Raw genomic sequence first — 16,861 nt, forward strand, 5'->3', positions numbered from 1 at the left:
AACTGTATACAACAGATGAGTTCATAGCCCATTTAATTTGAATTGTGCCGCATTTTTTCTTCTACGTTGTATGCCTGTAATGCAGTGTAATGCGTCGTGGAAAATTATTTTTACCAATGTTCTTATAAAACAATTGCAAAAAGGGAAAAGCTCTATGTGAAACTACAGCTACCAGTAGAATTTAAGCAATGATAAGCACATGCTACGGGTGGTTGTTTCACCCATCATCACTGAAGATCTTCCAAATGACTACATCTCTGATGGGACAGACAGGCAGAATACACGATACTCACAGGTGACGTCTTCTCTGTAGTCTCTTAATTTTCCAGATACTTCTTCCCTGTGCAGAGTTTAATGCCTAGACATCATTGGCTCCGCACTTTTTCGGCAGATCCTCATCCTATATTTGATGACATTAATAGAACCCTGTCAGACACTGTGCTCCCCTGAATATAACCCTTGAATGCTGTGCACACTTAAATATAATGCTATCTCACACTGGGGAAGATTTATCAAAACCTGTGTAGAGGAAGAGTGGTGCAGTGGCCCAAAGAAGCAATCTGGTTGTTATGGGCAACTGCACCACACTTCCTCTACACAGGGCTTGATAAATCTCCCCCACTGTTACTTCAGTGTTTGTCTAAATCCCTCACATGTACTGTTCCCTCTGACCACCTGCGCCCCCCCCTTACAGACCTGTTTCCCCCTCTAGGTTCCTCTGTCCCTGCTCCAGACTCCTCCATTCCCAAGCTGTAGCACTAGAACTGTCAATTATAGCTGAGAGGAGGGGGGGCAGGGATAGAAGAATCATTCACCTGGATACTTACTGTGCCTGGAAGATAATGTGTATATATATCGGTGGGACGGTCCACGCTGTTTGGCACCAAATATGCAAGCTAAGTACCTCATCATTTCATATCTTCATTTATTGCATTACATGCATGTTCTATCTATATACTCATGTTTCATCTATATCTTTGTGCTAGCAGTGTGCTGCTGTATTCTCCTGTTGCTGTATATTTAGCCCAGCAGCCTGCACCTGCAAGCCAGGTTTTTACAATAGTTTAGAATTAATAGTGCTGGCCAACTTATTCTTTGGTTATATATATATATATATATATATATATATATATATATATATATATATATATATATATATATATATATAGTATAAAGTATATACAAACTTTCTCAAAACATGTAAAAGATATGACAATAGTTGTCGTTTGGTTGGGGGGTGGGGGATGGGTTCACACGCCAAAAGTTGTCTAAAAGTTTTGGTGCACTTTATACAATGATGGGTGGCTATACATTTTGAATAGCACTTAGTCAAATAATTTGCTGACAGTTCTCTCCCCACCTCCCCCACCTGGACTTTGGCTTGATGCTGGCTTATCGTTCTAAATACAAAAGGGTCAGGTGGTGGCGAAAATCCAAGACCCCCAACCCTTCTCTCAACCAGCATAGTAATTTAACGTCCATAACTTAAATTTGCATACATTATAACAAAGTTGTAAAAATGGAAGAGACAGTTACTCGATTTTCTTTATTTTGATCTACTATATTAAGAGTTTTGAGGAATATGGATGGTGCCCAAACAATAAAAAATGTTCTACCTTCATACATTTTTAAAACACAATGGGGGTCATGAACTAATGTGAACCTGATTGTTACTCAGGTTTTGCACCCAAATTGTGTTGCATGCTTTGTGCGCAAAAAAAAAACCCTGACCAACTCTCCATTTTATGCTGATAACACAAAAAGGGGAGTTGTCTCCAACTGTTTGGAAAATCTAAACAAATTTACTAATGTTCCCACAAAAAATGTGATGGATTTGTGCTCTGGAAAACACGACAACTTAGAGCAGTTGTAAAAAAGCAAAACGCAGGGAAAAAATTGCCAATTTAGTGAATACAATTAAGGATTTTACCAGTTAAACAACATGCGCAATGAAAAGCAGAAGCAAAACATAAACTCAATGACCCTTATTTACTAGTAGTGTTGTGTAGGTTTCTTTGTGGGTTTTAATCCCTACAATTTATTTTCCACGGTATTTACTAAAGGTTTCCCTCCATTTTGCACTTTTCTTACATTTTGCTTTTTTTTACATATGCTCTGATCTGGTTTTCCTCAGCTGAAATCCACATTTTATGTGGAAACCTTAGTAAATATGTTGGGTTTTTGTGAAAATGTCGGGAACACGCCCCTTTTTTGTGACCACGGCCACTTTCCCCGATGGCCACCCTCCTTTTTAGGGTTTTCTTAGCAAAATGGATAGTCAGGTTTTTGTCAGTGCCAGAATTTGCGCCAGATTTGAAAAAGCCCCCGACTATCTGGCACACAACCCTACAAAACATGTCGGGTTTGCAATAGTAATTGAGAGCCAGTATTCGCAGGAGGGGAGCAACAACATAATACAAAATCAAAATCTCAGCCCTACTTCTCGCTGACAAGCTAGGGACCTCCTACCTCAAACCAGACCCCTCCAAACTCTGGTCCCTTCCTGCCCCCGTCCCACCTGTGCTACTCATTAATGGATTTTTAGACCCTTCTTTTTTGAAGAAAAAAAGAAATAACCCTTTGCAGCCAAAAGAAGGGCATGGCTTCAGTAAATAGATTGCACAAGATTCTGGCGCAGTACCTGTCTATTCAGGCAAAGTACCTGTCTCTTTGAACAAAACCTTTAACATGTCAAATTTTTTTTTCCAGTCGGGGACTGGGTGTTCAGACCTGTAATAATCGCTAGAAGTAGCGAGGAAAGAAGTAGATAGCTTAGCGCCTCTCCCCACTCTGTGTATGTGTGACAAAGAATGTGCGTAGCAGGCCCTCCTGCCCGTTTGCTCTAGAGATTAACCAGGGTATGAACATGTAGGGGTCTTTAAAACATGTTAAAGGGGTATGTTAAAGGTTGTTCCAAACGCTGGAGTTGGGAGCTCGTAGGGTCATAGCCCCCTCATGGCATCATGACCCGTCCCCTCAATGAAAGTCTATGGGAGGGGGCGTGACGGATGTCACGCCCCCTCCCATAGACTTGCATTGAGGGGGCGGGGTGTGACATCATGAGGGGGCAGGGCTATAACATCACGAGCTCCCGGCACCGGAGTTCGGAACAGTTCCAAACGCTGAGCACTGGAGTACCCCTTTAAGAAGTTTTTGAAGAAGTCGTCCAAATGTACTCGAAACTTCCTCGTTACCAAATAAAAAACACAAAACACCATTGAAATACTCTAGCAAAATACTTTATTTTTTTTATTTTTTATTGAATGGCAGAACATACGTGGATTTTCTCTCTTCAGTAAGCCATGATATCTGTGGTACAAGAATAAAGTACTGTTTTAACACATTTTCAAAGAGAAAAAAGGCCAATGTTCAAAAAAAGTCATCTCCATTTACAAGCAAGGGGAGAAAAAAAAAAAAAAGTTACATACATCCCCCTAGACACAGGGAAAAAAATATATATATTTATAAAGAATTACAGTTTCTTTTAAAATCTATTAAAAAAAGGTTAAAAAATATACAGTCAGGATCTAATTTTTTTTATATTTTTATATAAAACTGTAAACAATTATTTACAGAGGAAGTGTGAGGAGAAACACAGAACGCTTGTATTGTCGGCCACTAGGAAGAAGTTACCACGTGCTTACTAGTCAGCGGGTCATTACCACCTACGGGCCTGCGGCACTAGTAAGCAATTTACGCTCCACAGTGATAACTATTCCCTACCCAATGCTAAGCCCCCACCTACAAAAATCAGTTATTGCTAAGTGTACTGGTGCATAAGATTAGGGGAAAAGGATTGAAATGAGCGGAGTTACTGGCAGAAACACGAGAAGACAAGACAAACATCGAAAGATTGACCAACAAAACAAAAATAAAGTACGCTCCTATTCAAAAATACTTCTACTTCTGTATGCAGCGCAATCGCTATCTTATGTTACCGACAGCGCTCAACTCTGTGACCAAGACCTCTCAGTGCATGAAAAAGTATTCCCACAGCGGCAGCATTACATGTGGGGGTTTTAGCCAATTTTATTATTTTTTTAAACCCACAACAATTTGGTATCCCACCATTATTCAAGAAAATGTAAGTGATCTGGTGCAACACTGAGCAGATCTACTAGGGAAATCATTGGGAGAAAGAAAATGCATAAAAAAAGGGAAATGGTCAGCTCTTCAGGACACCTATTAGGTGTGGTTTCCCCAATTCTGAAGTCATTGGGGATCCTTATCTTAACAGGTTTCAATCAGACACATCACAAGTACTGCCAATTTTCCTTCAGTTCGTAAGCTCTTATGGGCATTGTCCTCGCTCCATATATTGGGTATTATTGCTTTGAGTACCCTTAAGGTGCCCAAAGTTGGGCTCAGTAGATAATCTAAGATGTATGGTGGCCTCCCGATACTCCCAATGGGTGGTCTTTGGGAGAAGGGTGGGGCATGTTGAATTTTTGTCGTCCGATTATTTTTTTTCTGTCCAACTACAGCTTACCCCCATTATAAACCAATTTAAGTGTATGGTGAAAGATAATAGGCTGACGGTTATTGATAATTGGGTTTCATAACTGGGCTTTAGGCTAAGGCCTTCATGGTATTTGGAGGACACTCAACCTCTCTATCTGTAAATCTCATATTCCTGTATGAATGACCATGAGGATATTAAAACCTAACTATAAATCAATTAAGAATTATACTAGACCTTATGTAATGCTGTAATCATCATGTTCATTGGTTGAGCCCCCCCCATCCTCCAAGGTAAACTGAATGGTATTCTTCATCTTGAAGGGCGGGCATAGACCACTGCATGAATCTGGTCTTGTAAGCCGATAAGCCCTCCATGAATACATTGGCCCTCATTTATTTAGAAAATCGGGTTGTAAGTCTATCTTGCTTTCTTACCCAACTGCTTTTTTCCCCTGGTATTTATTATTATTATGTCGCATCCTGTTTGTCGCACGTGGGTTTTGTTGGTTTTGGTTTCCAACTCCTCTGAATTGTCAGGAAAAAATCCACAACAATTCAACAAATTCGGGTTGGAAACCTTTATAAATACGTGGGAAAGCTCAGAAATGCCCGGTTACGCCCCTTTTTCGGGTTTGGGAGAATCCACATCGGGTCCGTCGGAGAATAAATGTTGCATCGTGTCGCAGACTGGCGCACGATGTCTGCGACATGTCGCAGACAAAGATGCGACAAAAAAACTCAACAAAACAAGTCAGGTTTAGAATAGTAAATGAGGGCCATTGTCTACATGGCCCATACAGGTACTACAGATTCTCAACCATCATATATACCTCTCTGAAGGTAAGAAAATATCCACTATATAAAAAAAGAAAAAAGAAAAAAAAAGTAGTGACGATTGGGGGGAAAAAAAAGAAAAAATAATCTCAATTTTTTTTTAAAGTTGCTCAACAAGCATGGTTTCACAGCCTTCTAGATAAGGCTCAAGAAATCTACTGTGCAATCTAGATAAGAATGCAGCCTGGAAAAAGTTCTGTTATCTGCTGCCACAGTGCAAAAGTATACACCCCCTCTGTAATGTAACAAGGGTCAAATACAGACCAGAAGTCCGCTTCATTCGAGCACGCGGCCTTCGATCCATAGAATGACTGCCTCAAACCCACAACTCCAATGTAATTGTAACTAAATTAAGAGCGAGAAATAACTCTGGGATCAGCAACAAGGACATCAAACCCCCTTCTTGGCTAGAGAGAAATACCAGTAAATAGTGGTCTTTTACTAAAGAGTTAAAGGGGTACTCCGGTGGAAAAAAAAATTTTTTTAAATTAACTGAGGCCAGAAAGTTTAATCAGACTTGTAAATTACTTCTATTTAAAAATCTTAATCCTTCAGCTGCTGTATAATAGAGAGGAAGTTCTTTTCTTTTTGAATTTCTTTTATGTCTGACCACAGTGCTCTCTGCCGACACCTCTGTCCATGTCAGGAACTGCAATAAAATTGAGGAAAAAAGTGCCGGGTGCGGTGTAGGTCTTTATCCGGTATAGGTGGGTACCCTGGTGGGGGTAGCGTGTTCCTTGCCGGTGATGGTAGCTTGGTATGCAGGCCAGCAGCGTGAGGACGGAGCCCAGAGGAGAGTCCGTAGAGTAATGCAGAAGTATTGGAGGAAAAAAAAGATGCGTTGGCGCTCCCAAGGAAGTAACCCAAGTCGTCGGTATTGTTGCAAAATAATTTATTCTTACAGCATAAGAAATCAAAGAAAATAAAAGCAAGACGCGTTTTGGTTTATATTTTGTGACTCCCAAAACGCGTCTTGCTTTATATTTATTATTTTCTTTGATTTCTTATGCAGTAAGAATAAATTATTTTGCATCAATACCCACGACTTGGGTTACTTCCTTGGGAGCGCCAACGCAGCTTTTTTCCTCCAATACTTCTGCTTGTCAGGAACTGTCCAGAGCAGGAACAATTCCGTATAGCAAACCGATCCTGCTCTTGACCGTTCCTGACATGGACAGAGGTGTCAGCAGAGAGCACTGCGGTCAGGCAAAAAAAAAATTACAAATCTAACAGTCAGCACTAGTTGATTTAAAAAAAAAAAAGTTTTCCATCGGAGTACCCCTTTAAATGGAAGAGTCGGGAATGGGTTTGGATGGGATTGGGATTCTCTAATGTTATAAATAAGATGATTCCTTTCGCCAGAGGAAACTTGTATAGATGAATCACAGTCTGACACCTCATTTTATCCCCCTATAGATGGCCACATTCTCCCCGCTTTCTATGTGTCAATGAGACAGTCCATTAGATTTGCATTATGTGATCTTCTCGGTCACATGGTTTAAAGCTGGGAGTAAACGCGCTTAGCACACATCTATCCCGACTATCTAGTGATCAGTTTGGGTCTGAACGCTCAGACCTCGACTGATGAAAAAACTTAATATATCTCCAGGTCATAACAAAAGTTATTTTTTAGGACAGTGCCCATTTAAGCCATCATGTACCAGTTTACTTGCATGTGTTCAGAGCAAATCTTGCATGGCCAGGCCCAAAGAATACAGCTGATCTAGTCTGAACAACAATAATAATGGTTTCACCCCAAGCGTCCAATCGCCATAGTTTGTTAGGTTAAAAAAAACAAAAAACGAAATAGTCAAAAGGTAGAAGTGTAGAAATACATTAGTGTCAGTCCGGCCATTAAGATCAACTTTAGATCAGACTTATTATTACAAAACAAATGACCCAGACAAAAACTAGTCTAATGTTACCGGGGGGAATCATGGGCCCAAGCGATCCCGGTGATGCTGCAGAACATCAGACAGAAGGCACAATGGTGAAGAACCCCGGACTGGTCAGAAGGGAGGAAAACTACAAATACATTGTTACATCTCAGGATTCATTTATTTTGCCTCCTAGTGTTATCACTGTCCACAAGGAAAGGTCCTCACAACTGTTGTGAAAAAGTGAGAAAAAAAAAAAAAACTCAGTGGTGGGGGTGGTAGGGGGATTAGGTCTTCCCAATAATGTATTTTTAGTATTCAATGATGTGCTAAACCGAGTGAAAATTGCTTCATTCTGCCATAATGGCGTGAAGCTGTATACATAAAAATAAGAAGTTCAGCGGAGGAGACTTATCAAAACCTGTGCAAAGGAAAGTTACCCAGTGGCCCATAGCAACCAATCAGATCGCTTCTTTCATGTTAGAGAGGCCTTGTTAAAAATGAAAGAAGCGATCTGATTGGTTGCTATGGGCACCTTTTCCTCATCAGGTTTTGATAGATCTCCCCCAATGAGTGGTGGGCCAGCACCTATGGTACATCCTACAATGAAGGGATATGGCAGACTGTGGGAGCCAGTAACATGACCTCTATCCCAAAAACATATGGTAGCTGTAGAATGCATTGTTGCATAGTTCTATATGTGCGTCTTATAATAGCCATATCTGGAAAAGTACTGGTACGAGGTCCTCGCCATACAATTCACTGCAGTGTAGTCAGTAAGGGAAGCTTTGGACAGAACTTTCCCTCAGGAGATCTGGTCTGAATATATTGGTCTCTTCACAGGCGCCTACTCAGCAGAAAGACCAAGTCAGGATTAGTAGAGTAGATCAAGTTGTAAAGTGATGATCTGCTAAAGAGAACACTAATCATTTAAACATAGAAAATACATCATAATTCCTCTCCTAATACCCATCGCTCCCATAAGAGGATTGGATCAATCAAAAAAAAATCTGACTCAAATACATGTCTTGGGTACGATCACAACTGCTACCTGCAGATCCTGTACGTATAAATGTACCCTCAAAAATTCTGCCATTCCCCTCATTTTCACTGTAAGGCAACTGGGTACAGCAGGAGCCCTGCCCCACTGCACTGTCCTCTATGGGAGGTAGGCAGCAGCTAAGGAGATGGAGCAATGCTAAAAATGGGGTACAATGAATAAGAAAGACGGGCACATGGTGTTCAGCTTTTCGGTAATCTTGTAGTGTTCCTTTAATAAGGATTTGTTCCGTTGTTCCTTAGTAGATCTGAAGCTGACACTATCTTAGGTTTTGTTAATAGTTTGCATTATGGTGCTAAGGAGCAACTGACCGTCATGTAGCACATATAAAGAATATCATTTTATGGGAGGACATAAAGGTAGGAGCAACAGGTGGCTTTCCAAGTATAGGTATTGGAGAAATGAAGAGGAATCCTTACAAAGTAAATCACGAATATTGGAATTTTCAAGTGAATACAGACGCACAGGGGGCAAAACAGTGATGGAGAAAGGTTTTCAGGTCTAATATATGGTAAATTTGGCTTCTGCTTTTAACATTACAAAAAGGTGGAGCGGAGCCATTAATTAGAGCTAGACTGCAATAGATGACGATACAGGACATACAGTCAGGAGCTACCGCTGCCGGTCTTCCCTAAAGTTTTCCTTTATTAACAGTGATTATTACAAAAATAAAAAGAGGAATAAAAAGATTACAGATAAAGACCAGAGGAAAAAAAAACAGAGCATCACAGCTCATGTGTAAGTTCTCACAATGGGGGCGAGGTAAAGCAAATATTGGGGTTTATGATGAAGTGGCCGCAACTGGGGGTGGGGGACACAGTGATGAGATTTAGCTATAGCTTACACATACAGAAGAAAACAAGATAGTAGCATTTATCTGGCTCTCTGCTACCGAGAACCCATCACTCCCCATAAGGCATTTGTAGAGACAGTAAGAGGGGCCCTGCCATCATCAATGACAGAGGCAGGCAGTGGTGAGCAGAAAGACCCACGGATGCGCCAGGCATCTGCGGTCACAGGGGTAGGAAGGAAGCAGCAGGCCATTTCATATTCCAGCCTCAGGGACAACAGTATCTCAATGGCACAGGTTTTTGGTCCAAAAGAAATTTACATTTTAGTTTTTCATATTTTTTTTTATAAAATGCACTAAAATGTTCTCAAAACCATTATAGATTATAAAAAAAAAATAAAAAAAAGCCCAGACTATGTATCAATGGTTCCCCAGTAACTCATCTAAGTCATTCATCCACTCTTCCGAAGTCCTGTTTTTGAGCAGGGAGTCCAACAAATCAGCGTCCCCCGTCAAGTTCTGTAACCCGGCATTGCCTGACTGCCCACCAAATCCAAACGGCAGGTCCTGACCCGTCGACCTGACCTGGTAATTCTGGTTACAGTGAAGTCCGGCTCGGTTTGCCATCTGCTGACCTGGGTTCTGGCTGAACGCTGTCAAGTCTGACACTGCTTGGTTCATGACGGAGTGGACCTGCTGGTTAGGTGCTGGCTGTTGAGTGGCAGGATTTGTCCTTTGCTGGGCAGCCATATTTGGCATCATCTGACCGGGAACGGAACTGTTCAGCGAGTTCATGGGGCGACCAGCTCCGAGACCAACTTGTGGCAAACCCTGGCCAAATGGTTGGTTGGGCATCTTGTGGTGATTCTGCTGGAGATGAAAACCAGGATTGGCAGTACTGAACGGACCCAAGCCATTATTTCCTTGTGCCTGATTGTTTATGTTCTGCATTTGTTGATGCTGCCATGCTGGGTTCTGAGATGCCAGGGCAGCAGGCATTCTGGGCATTTGGGTCTTAGACATAGCAGGGTTCATCCCTGCTTTATTATGCTGTGCTGCCAGGGCGGGATTTGCCATAGGGTTTGGTCCATAACCAGAGGGAAGTGTGTTTCCTTGACCCAAGTTTGGCTGCCTCTGTATCTGAGGCTGTCCATTGGGTATGTTCCCCTGCGTTGAATGATTTGGAACCATCTGCGGGAGGCCTGATCCCATGTTGTACATTCCACTCCGCTGCACATTCTGCATATTGGGGTATTGAGAAACCGCTCGTTCTTGAGAACTTGCAACAGAAGACAAGGGTTGAACAGCTGTGTGCCCGCCTCCCATCTGAAGCATAGTCTGTGACTGGGAAAACATACGCGGACTTCCGGAAGTCTGACGTGCCATATTGTTCACCCCGGACATAACTGAAGACGACCCTACAATAGAAACAGAAATATCATGGTAGATGTTTGGTCTGTTTACAGTCATGTTGGCACTTACCTTGGTGAACACGAACAGAAGCTGCAGAATCTACAGGGAGCCTGATCTGCCATTGTTAGGCCAGACATGACATTATTACATTATAGTTACGATGCTGCATAGAGCGGGGGCGAGTAGTGAACCACTAAATGTAAATGCTTACAGAAAATGGACATCAAATCATCTATGTGGGATTCCTGTCTGTCCAAAAGTTGTCCCAAAATAAAATGCTGCACTTGTAACTTTGTAACTGATATAATGTTTTCCCAATGGTAGAAATCAGCATTTAACCTCTGAATCTCCAGCATAAATGTAATAATCTTATACAGTGGTCCCTCAAGTTACAATATTAATTGGTTCCAGGACGACCATTGTATGTTGAAACCATTGTATGTTGAGACCATAACTATGGAAACCTGGTAATTGGTTCTGAAGCCCCAAACGGTCATCCAAAAATAGGAAAAAGTGAGAATTAAAGATAAATAAGTAGATAACTAATATAGATAAAGCAAATCCTTACATATAACAGTAATAAAGATCTACTGGGAGATGTAAATCACTGTCTATGTCAGTGTTTCCCAACCAGGGTGCCTCCAGTTTTTGCAAAACTACAACTTCCAGCATGCCCGGACAGCTGAAGGCATGCTGGGAGTTGTAGTTTTGCAACAGCTGGAGGCACCCTCTTTGGGAAACACAGGTCTATGTAGAGGACAGAAGCTTCTTCAGGGTCCTGTACAAAACACGCAATGTCCTAAAAAAAGGAAAATGGAGCCTCCCTCACCTGATGCCCAAAGGAGCAGCTAACCCTGGCAGAGTACAGAACATGTAATACCTCCCTGTACTGTAGGGGGTGCTACCAAACACCAGTCAGTGTATGCACTTTAGGAATACACGGTTTTACTAGTGAAATATCCATTCTGATTGGTCGGTTCTTCCAGCCATTGACACGTTTCGCAGATTCCGTAGCATTGTATGTCGAGTCTGGTTTCAAGTTACAATGGTCCAGAAAAGACGATTGTATGTTGAAACTATTGTATGTTGAGGCCATTGTAAGTTGAGGGATCACTGTACATCTAAATAACTTATGTAAAAGGAAGAGATTACTATTTTTGTTGCTAGTAAAACTATATTTGGAAACATTCTTTTCTAATATATTTTTTCATTGCATTTCTTGCGTCCTGTTTTCTGTATGTTCTTTTTAGCTGTGAACAGCAGATTGGAGATTTTCTCTACAGCAACAACATAGTCATAGAAAAACTATTCAGAATACTACATACTGACTGCTATGGGAGAGTGTAGTGGGGTGTAAGGTGTTTTATCTCCCTCTAGAGGAGATCTATATTATTGCAATACTGTCTTCTTTGCTTAAAGGGATACTCCGCCCCTAGACATCTTATCCCCTATCCAAAGCGATCTCTGATCTTTTAGAAGGACGAGTGCAGGCGGCAGGGGTCGTGATGTCACAACCACACCCCTCCTGGCGTCACGCCACGCTCCCTCCCATAGACTTGCATTGAGGGGGCGTGGTGTGACGCCACGAGTGAAGTGGCCGTGATGTCACGACCCCCGCTCCAAGTGTTCTGGACAAAATGTTCCGAACACTAGGGCAACGGAGTACCCCTTTAATATGGATATGCTTAAAAATGTGCACTTTTTGCAGAAAGTGGATTGATGCTCTGTAATCTCACCTTGAAAAGGCCCCACTGCCTGCTGTGGATAGGAGTTCTGCTGCTGGTCCTGGTACTGAGGGGGAGGTCTGGTAAGGTGCCGCTGTAATTGCTCCTGTTGGTGCCTTTGTTTCTCCTTTAATAAACACAAGAACATAATAGTTATTTAGTCCCATAACACTCCATTATGTATGTGTCCGAGAGGGAGCGAATGTGAGAGTCCTACATCCCCTATATGGATCTCCTAAAATATTTATCAAAACGTGCGCAGAACAAAAGTTGACCAGTTACCCATAGCACCTTTAACTTTTGAAAAGGCCTCTAAAAGAAGCAATCTGATTGGTTGCTATGGGCAACTGCACCACTTTTTCCTCTGCATAAGTTTTGATAAATTTCCCCCTATTTTTTGTATCTAAACAGGTTTAACATTCTGCAGGGATAATCTATTTAACATAATCTCCAAGTTGGCTCTGATCTACTAAATGGAGCTTTGTTTTTTCCTCCTCACCTTCTAAAAATCCTAACGCTTTCAATTTTCCACCTACAGACCCATATGAGGGCTTATTTTTTGAGCCACCAATTGTACTTCGTAATGACATCAATCATTTCACCACAAAATTTACAGCAAAACCAGAAAAATAATATGTGGGGCAAAATTGGGAAAAAAAAAAGCCATTATGTATCTTTTGGGGGCTTACGATTCTAGGCAGTGCACTTTTTGGTAATAATGACACCTTATGTTTATTCTGTAGGTCCATACGATTACAACGATTAAGCACGTAAATGCGAAACGCGTCAGACGGCTTGCTCTGTTGTGACTATTGTCTGAGGAATTCTAAATAAAGCAAAGATTTTTTTAACTGCAACTCCAAGTGCTGGACGATCCTTTATCTTTGTGCATTTGCATTTGGCTGAAGGGGGAATCGGCACGTCCGTGCACAGGTGTTGCGGCTACTCCGAGTGGTGGTGAGCGGTGTGTAACCCCTAATTTATATAGGTTTTATTTTACTACAAAAAAATTGTAACTACATTTGCCAAAATTAGTATGTGTACAATGGTCATCTTCACCCGTATAACTCCCCCCCCCCCCCCCCCCATAAACAGGAATGTATGAGGGCTAATTTGTGCGCCGTGATCTGAAGATTTTATCGGTACCACTTTTGTTTTGATGAGACTTTGTGATTGCTTTTTATACATTTTTTTTAGGGTTTACAAAGTGACCAAAAATACACAATATTGGACATTGGAATTGTTTTACATGTACGTCATTGACCGTGTGGTTTAACGATCATTATATTTTTATAGTGTTCAGAAATTTACGCATGCGGCAATACCACGTTTATTTTTAATTTATAAATATATCTATAATTTTTTTTTATTTATTTGTTTATTTATTTTTATGGGAAAAGGGGGCGATTCAAACTTAATCCTGAAGGGGTTAAATCACATTTATTAACTTTTTTTTTTCACACACACACACACTTTTTTTTTAAGTCCCCAGGGGACTATTCCATACAATCCTTTGATTACATATACTGTTCAATGCTATTCTATAGCATAGATCAGTGTTATCTGTGCTCTGCTGCTCCAGCCTGGATCTCAGGCATGGAGCAGCAGAGAGACGATCAGATGGTGGGAAGCCAGGTAAGAAGCTTTCTGTTGTCCGCTCAGCTGTTCGGGACGCCGCGATTTTAGCCCAATGATCTATCTGGCAACAGCTTTCTCCCGTTTTAGATGCCGTGATCAAAGTCTAAAAGGGTTAATACTGGGCATCAGCCCAATCAGCGATTTTCGGTATTAGCCACGGGTCATGGTTGCTGATAGCAACCAGGACCTGCCGGGTATGAAGTGCGCTCAGACCCATTTTTCCACACCCGTAACTTGTTATGTTTCTGTTGACAGCTTTGTGAAGGCATAAAAGTACTTCTTATGCTTTTTTTGACAAATGGCAGTACGCACCAGTTATTTGTCTAAATTACATTCATTTTAAGATGGGTGCTGTGGAACTGGAGTGGGCATTTTTGTCTCCTACTGCACAGGCCTATACAGAGTTAAAATCGTGCCCCATTTAGGCATCTACTTTCTGAATTTAAAATAATGTCATTTAGAAAAAAATCATGCAAAATAGGAATTTTTCCAAAAAATTTACATTACAATGAGAGGTATGCTTTAATTTTGTAGCCTGCAAATAACTTTTTTGCCAACAACTTTTTTTAGGGTGTCCACGAAGTGGGATAAATATTAAGGTAACAAAGGAAGGTCCCTCCATGTTTAACCACTGAGATGCTGCAGTGAACGGTAAATATCTATCACTATATCCTTTGCTACTGGTAGATAAGTGCGCGGAGCAGGACCAGTGTGCTCAGCCAATCCCAGGCAGAAAAAAAAAAAAACAATGTCAGGGGACCAGAAACTACAGGAAAAAGTTTTGGACTAAAAATTATCACAAAAAAATAAATTATCACTTTTAAGTATGGATGGAGAGTTCCTTAAAGGGGTATTCCGCCCCTAGACATCTTATCCCCTATCCAAAGGATAGGGGATAAGATGTCAGATCGCCGCGGTCCCGCTGCTGGGGACCCCCGGGATCCCCGCTGCAGCACCCCGCTATCATTACAGCACAGAGCGAGTTCGCTCTGCACGTAATGATGGGCGGTACAGGGGCCGGAGCATCGTTACGTCATGGCCCCGCCCCTCGTGATGTCACGGCCCGCCCCTTTCAATACAAGTCGTCACGCCCCCTCCCATAGACTTGCATGAAGGGGACGGGCCGTGATGTGACGAGGGGCGGAGCCATGACGTCACGCTGCTCCGTTCCCCGTATCGCCCGTCATTACGCACAGAGCGAACTCGCTCTGTGCTGTAATGATAGCGCGATGCCGCAGCGGGGATCTCGGGGGTCCCCAGCAGCGGGACCACGTCGATCTGACATCTTATCCCCTATCCTTTGGATAGGGGATAAGATGTCTAGGGGCGGAATACCCCTTTAAATAGCAATTAATTAAACTGATGCATAGAGGTTTTCCTCTGGCTTATTTGGGTTTAGTAGCCAATTGATGCAAGCCCCTGACCTCCGCTGATTTAACCATTAGGGTTCACACGCTATTACTAGCAGCAGGTTGTCCGCTGCGGGAATCCCGCTGCGAGTTACGCTACCATTGATTTGAATGAGTCCACAGACAGTCCGCAATAGTGTCAGATTTGTGGACTGTCCGTGGACCTATTTAAATCAATGGTAGCGTAACTTGCAGCGTGTTTCCCACAGCGGGAAGCTCGCTGTTAGCTACTAGCGTGTGAACGCACCCTTAGAAGCCAAAAGAATAACGTTATGCCTTCACAGTGACCGCCTCAATCACAGTCTTCTGGTCAATGTCTTGATCTATAAGAACATACCTGCTCTGCCAGGAGTTGCTGCTGTTGCTGCTGCCTCTGGCCCATAAGATACTGCTGTTTCTGCTGTTCCAGTAGTAGCTGCTGCTTCTGCTCTCGCTGTTTCTGTTCCAGCAGAAGCTGCTGTTGATGCTGCTGCTGTTTTATCAGGGCTTGCTGCTGACTGTTCAGGTAAGGTGCATTGCCATGGTTGCCGGCCATGGACACTGCGGGGGCCTGCGACACCACACCGGGCCCTCCTACAGACACAGGGACACGAGGCACATTGGACTGTGAATTCTGGTCCTGAGAAGATAAAAACACAGCAGTTAATAAACCATCCAGTAGAACCCTTCATATACTCACAACTGTATACAAATGTATAGATTCTGCCATTGACTTCAAATGCTAAGACTGAAAACACCACTGTCCAGTTGGCAATCTTCAGTCTAGGCAATCCCGCCGCCATTACATCTGAACGACACTGAGACTTGTGCAGCTGATGTGTTGGGCTCACCGAGGACCGCACAGACAAGAACCAAAAAGTAACACAATCCCGGTCACACACATTCGGCTGGGTTCACACTGCATTTCGTCTCTCTGCTTCACCGTTTCTGTTTTGTGTGTAGAGGAAAAGTGATACAATTGCCCATAGCAACCAATTAGATCCCTTCTATCATTTTTCATAGGACTCTTAAAAAGAAAGAAGGTATCTGATTGGTTGCTATGGGCCACTGCCTCACTCTTCCTCTACACAGCTTTAAAGGGGTACCCCGCTGCTCAGTTTGGAACAAACTGTTATGAACGCTGGAGCCGGGAGCTTGTGACGTCATAACCCCGCCCCCTCATGACATCACTCCCTGCCCCCTCAATGCAAGTCTATGGAAGGGGGCGTGACGTCACTTGCATTGAGGGGGCGGGTGTGATGTCATGAGGGGGCGGGGTTATGACGTCATAAGCTCCCGTCGCCGGCTCCAGCGTTCGGAACAGTTTGTTCCAAACTCTGAGCAGCGGAGTACCCCTTTAAATCTCCCCCAATTTCTTCCAAAAACAGCACCACACCTGTTCTCAGGTTGTGTGTGGTATTACAACTTTGTTTCATTCACTTAAATGGAATTGAGCTGCAATACTTCACACAACCTATAGACAGGGGTGGTGCTGTTTTTGCAAGAAATCAGCTCTGTTTTTTCTAATCCTGGAAAACCAGTTTGATGGATCCGACACAGGTACAGCATGGTATAAGTTGGTCAGTTTTTTGACAATTACCACAAAAATAGATCCAGTGTAGAACTGAACTGGGCAATTTCAACACTGTACAATAATGTTACGGAGCAATTCAAAG

General features: G+C 42.4%; 1 protein-coding gene across 8 annotated transcripts in view; it reads right to left on the reverse strand.

The window, feature by feature from the left end:
* Positions 1 to 6,341: 6,341 nt before the first annotated feature.
* Positions 6,342 to 16,861, reverse strand: part of MAML1 (mastermind like transcriptional coactivator 1) — a 119,655-nt gene continuing 109,135 nt past the window's right edge. For all 8 annotated transcript variants that reach the window (XM_056517006.1, XM_056517009.1, XM_056517008.1 and 5 more), the window contains 3 exons: positions 15,544 to 15,825; positions 12,172 to 12,286; positions 6,342 to 10,440 (listed from right to left, as the gene is read on the reverse strand). In XM_056517006.1, coding sequence (XP_056372981.1) covers positions 9,443 to 10,440; positions 12,172 to 12,286; positions 15,544 to 15,825 — 1,395 coding nt within the window. In that variant the 3' untranslated portion in view covers positions 6,342 to 9,442. The remainder of the gene's footprint in view (positions 10,441 to 12,171; positions 12,287 to 15,543; positions 15,826 to 16,861) is intronic.

Source organism: Hyla sarda, chromosome 4 (genome assembly GCF_029499605.1).
Source record: "Hyla sarda isolate aHylSar1 chromosome 4, aHylSar1.hap1, whole genome shotgun sequence".
NCBI lineage: Eukaryota > Metazoa > Chordata > Amphibia > Anura > Hylidae > Hyla > Hyla sarda.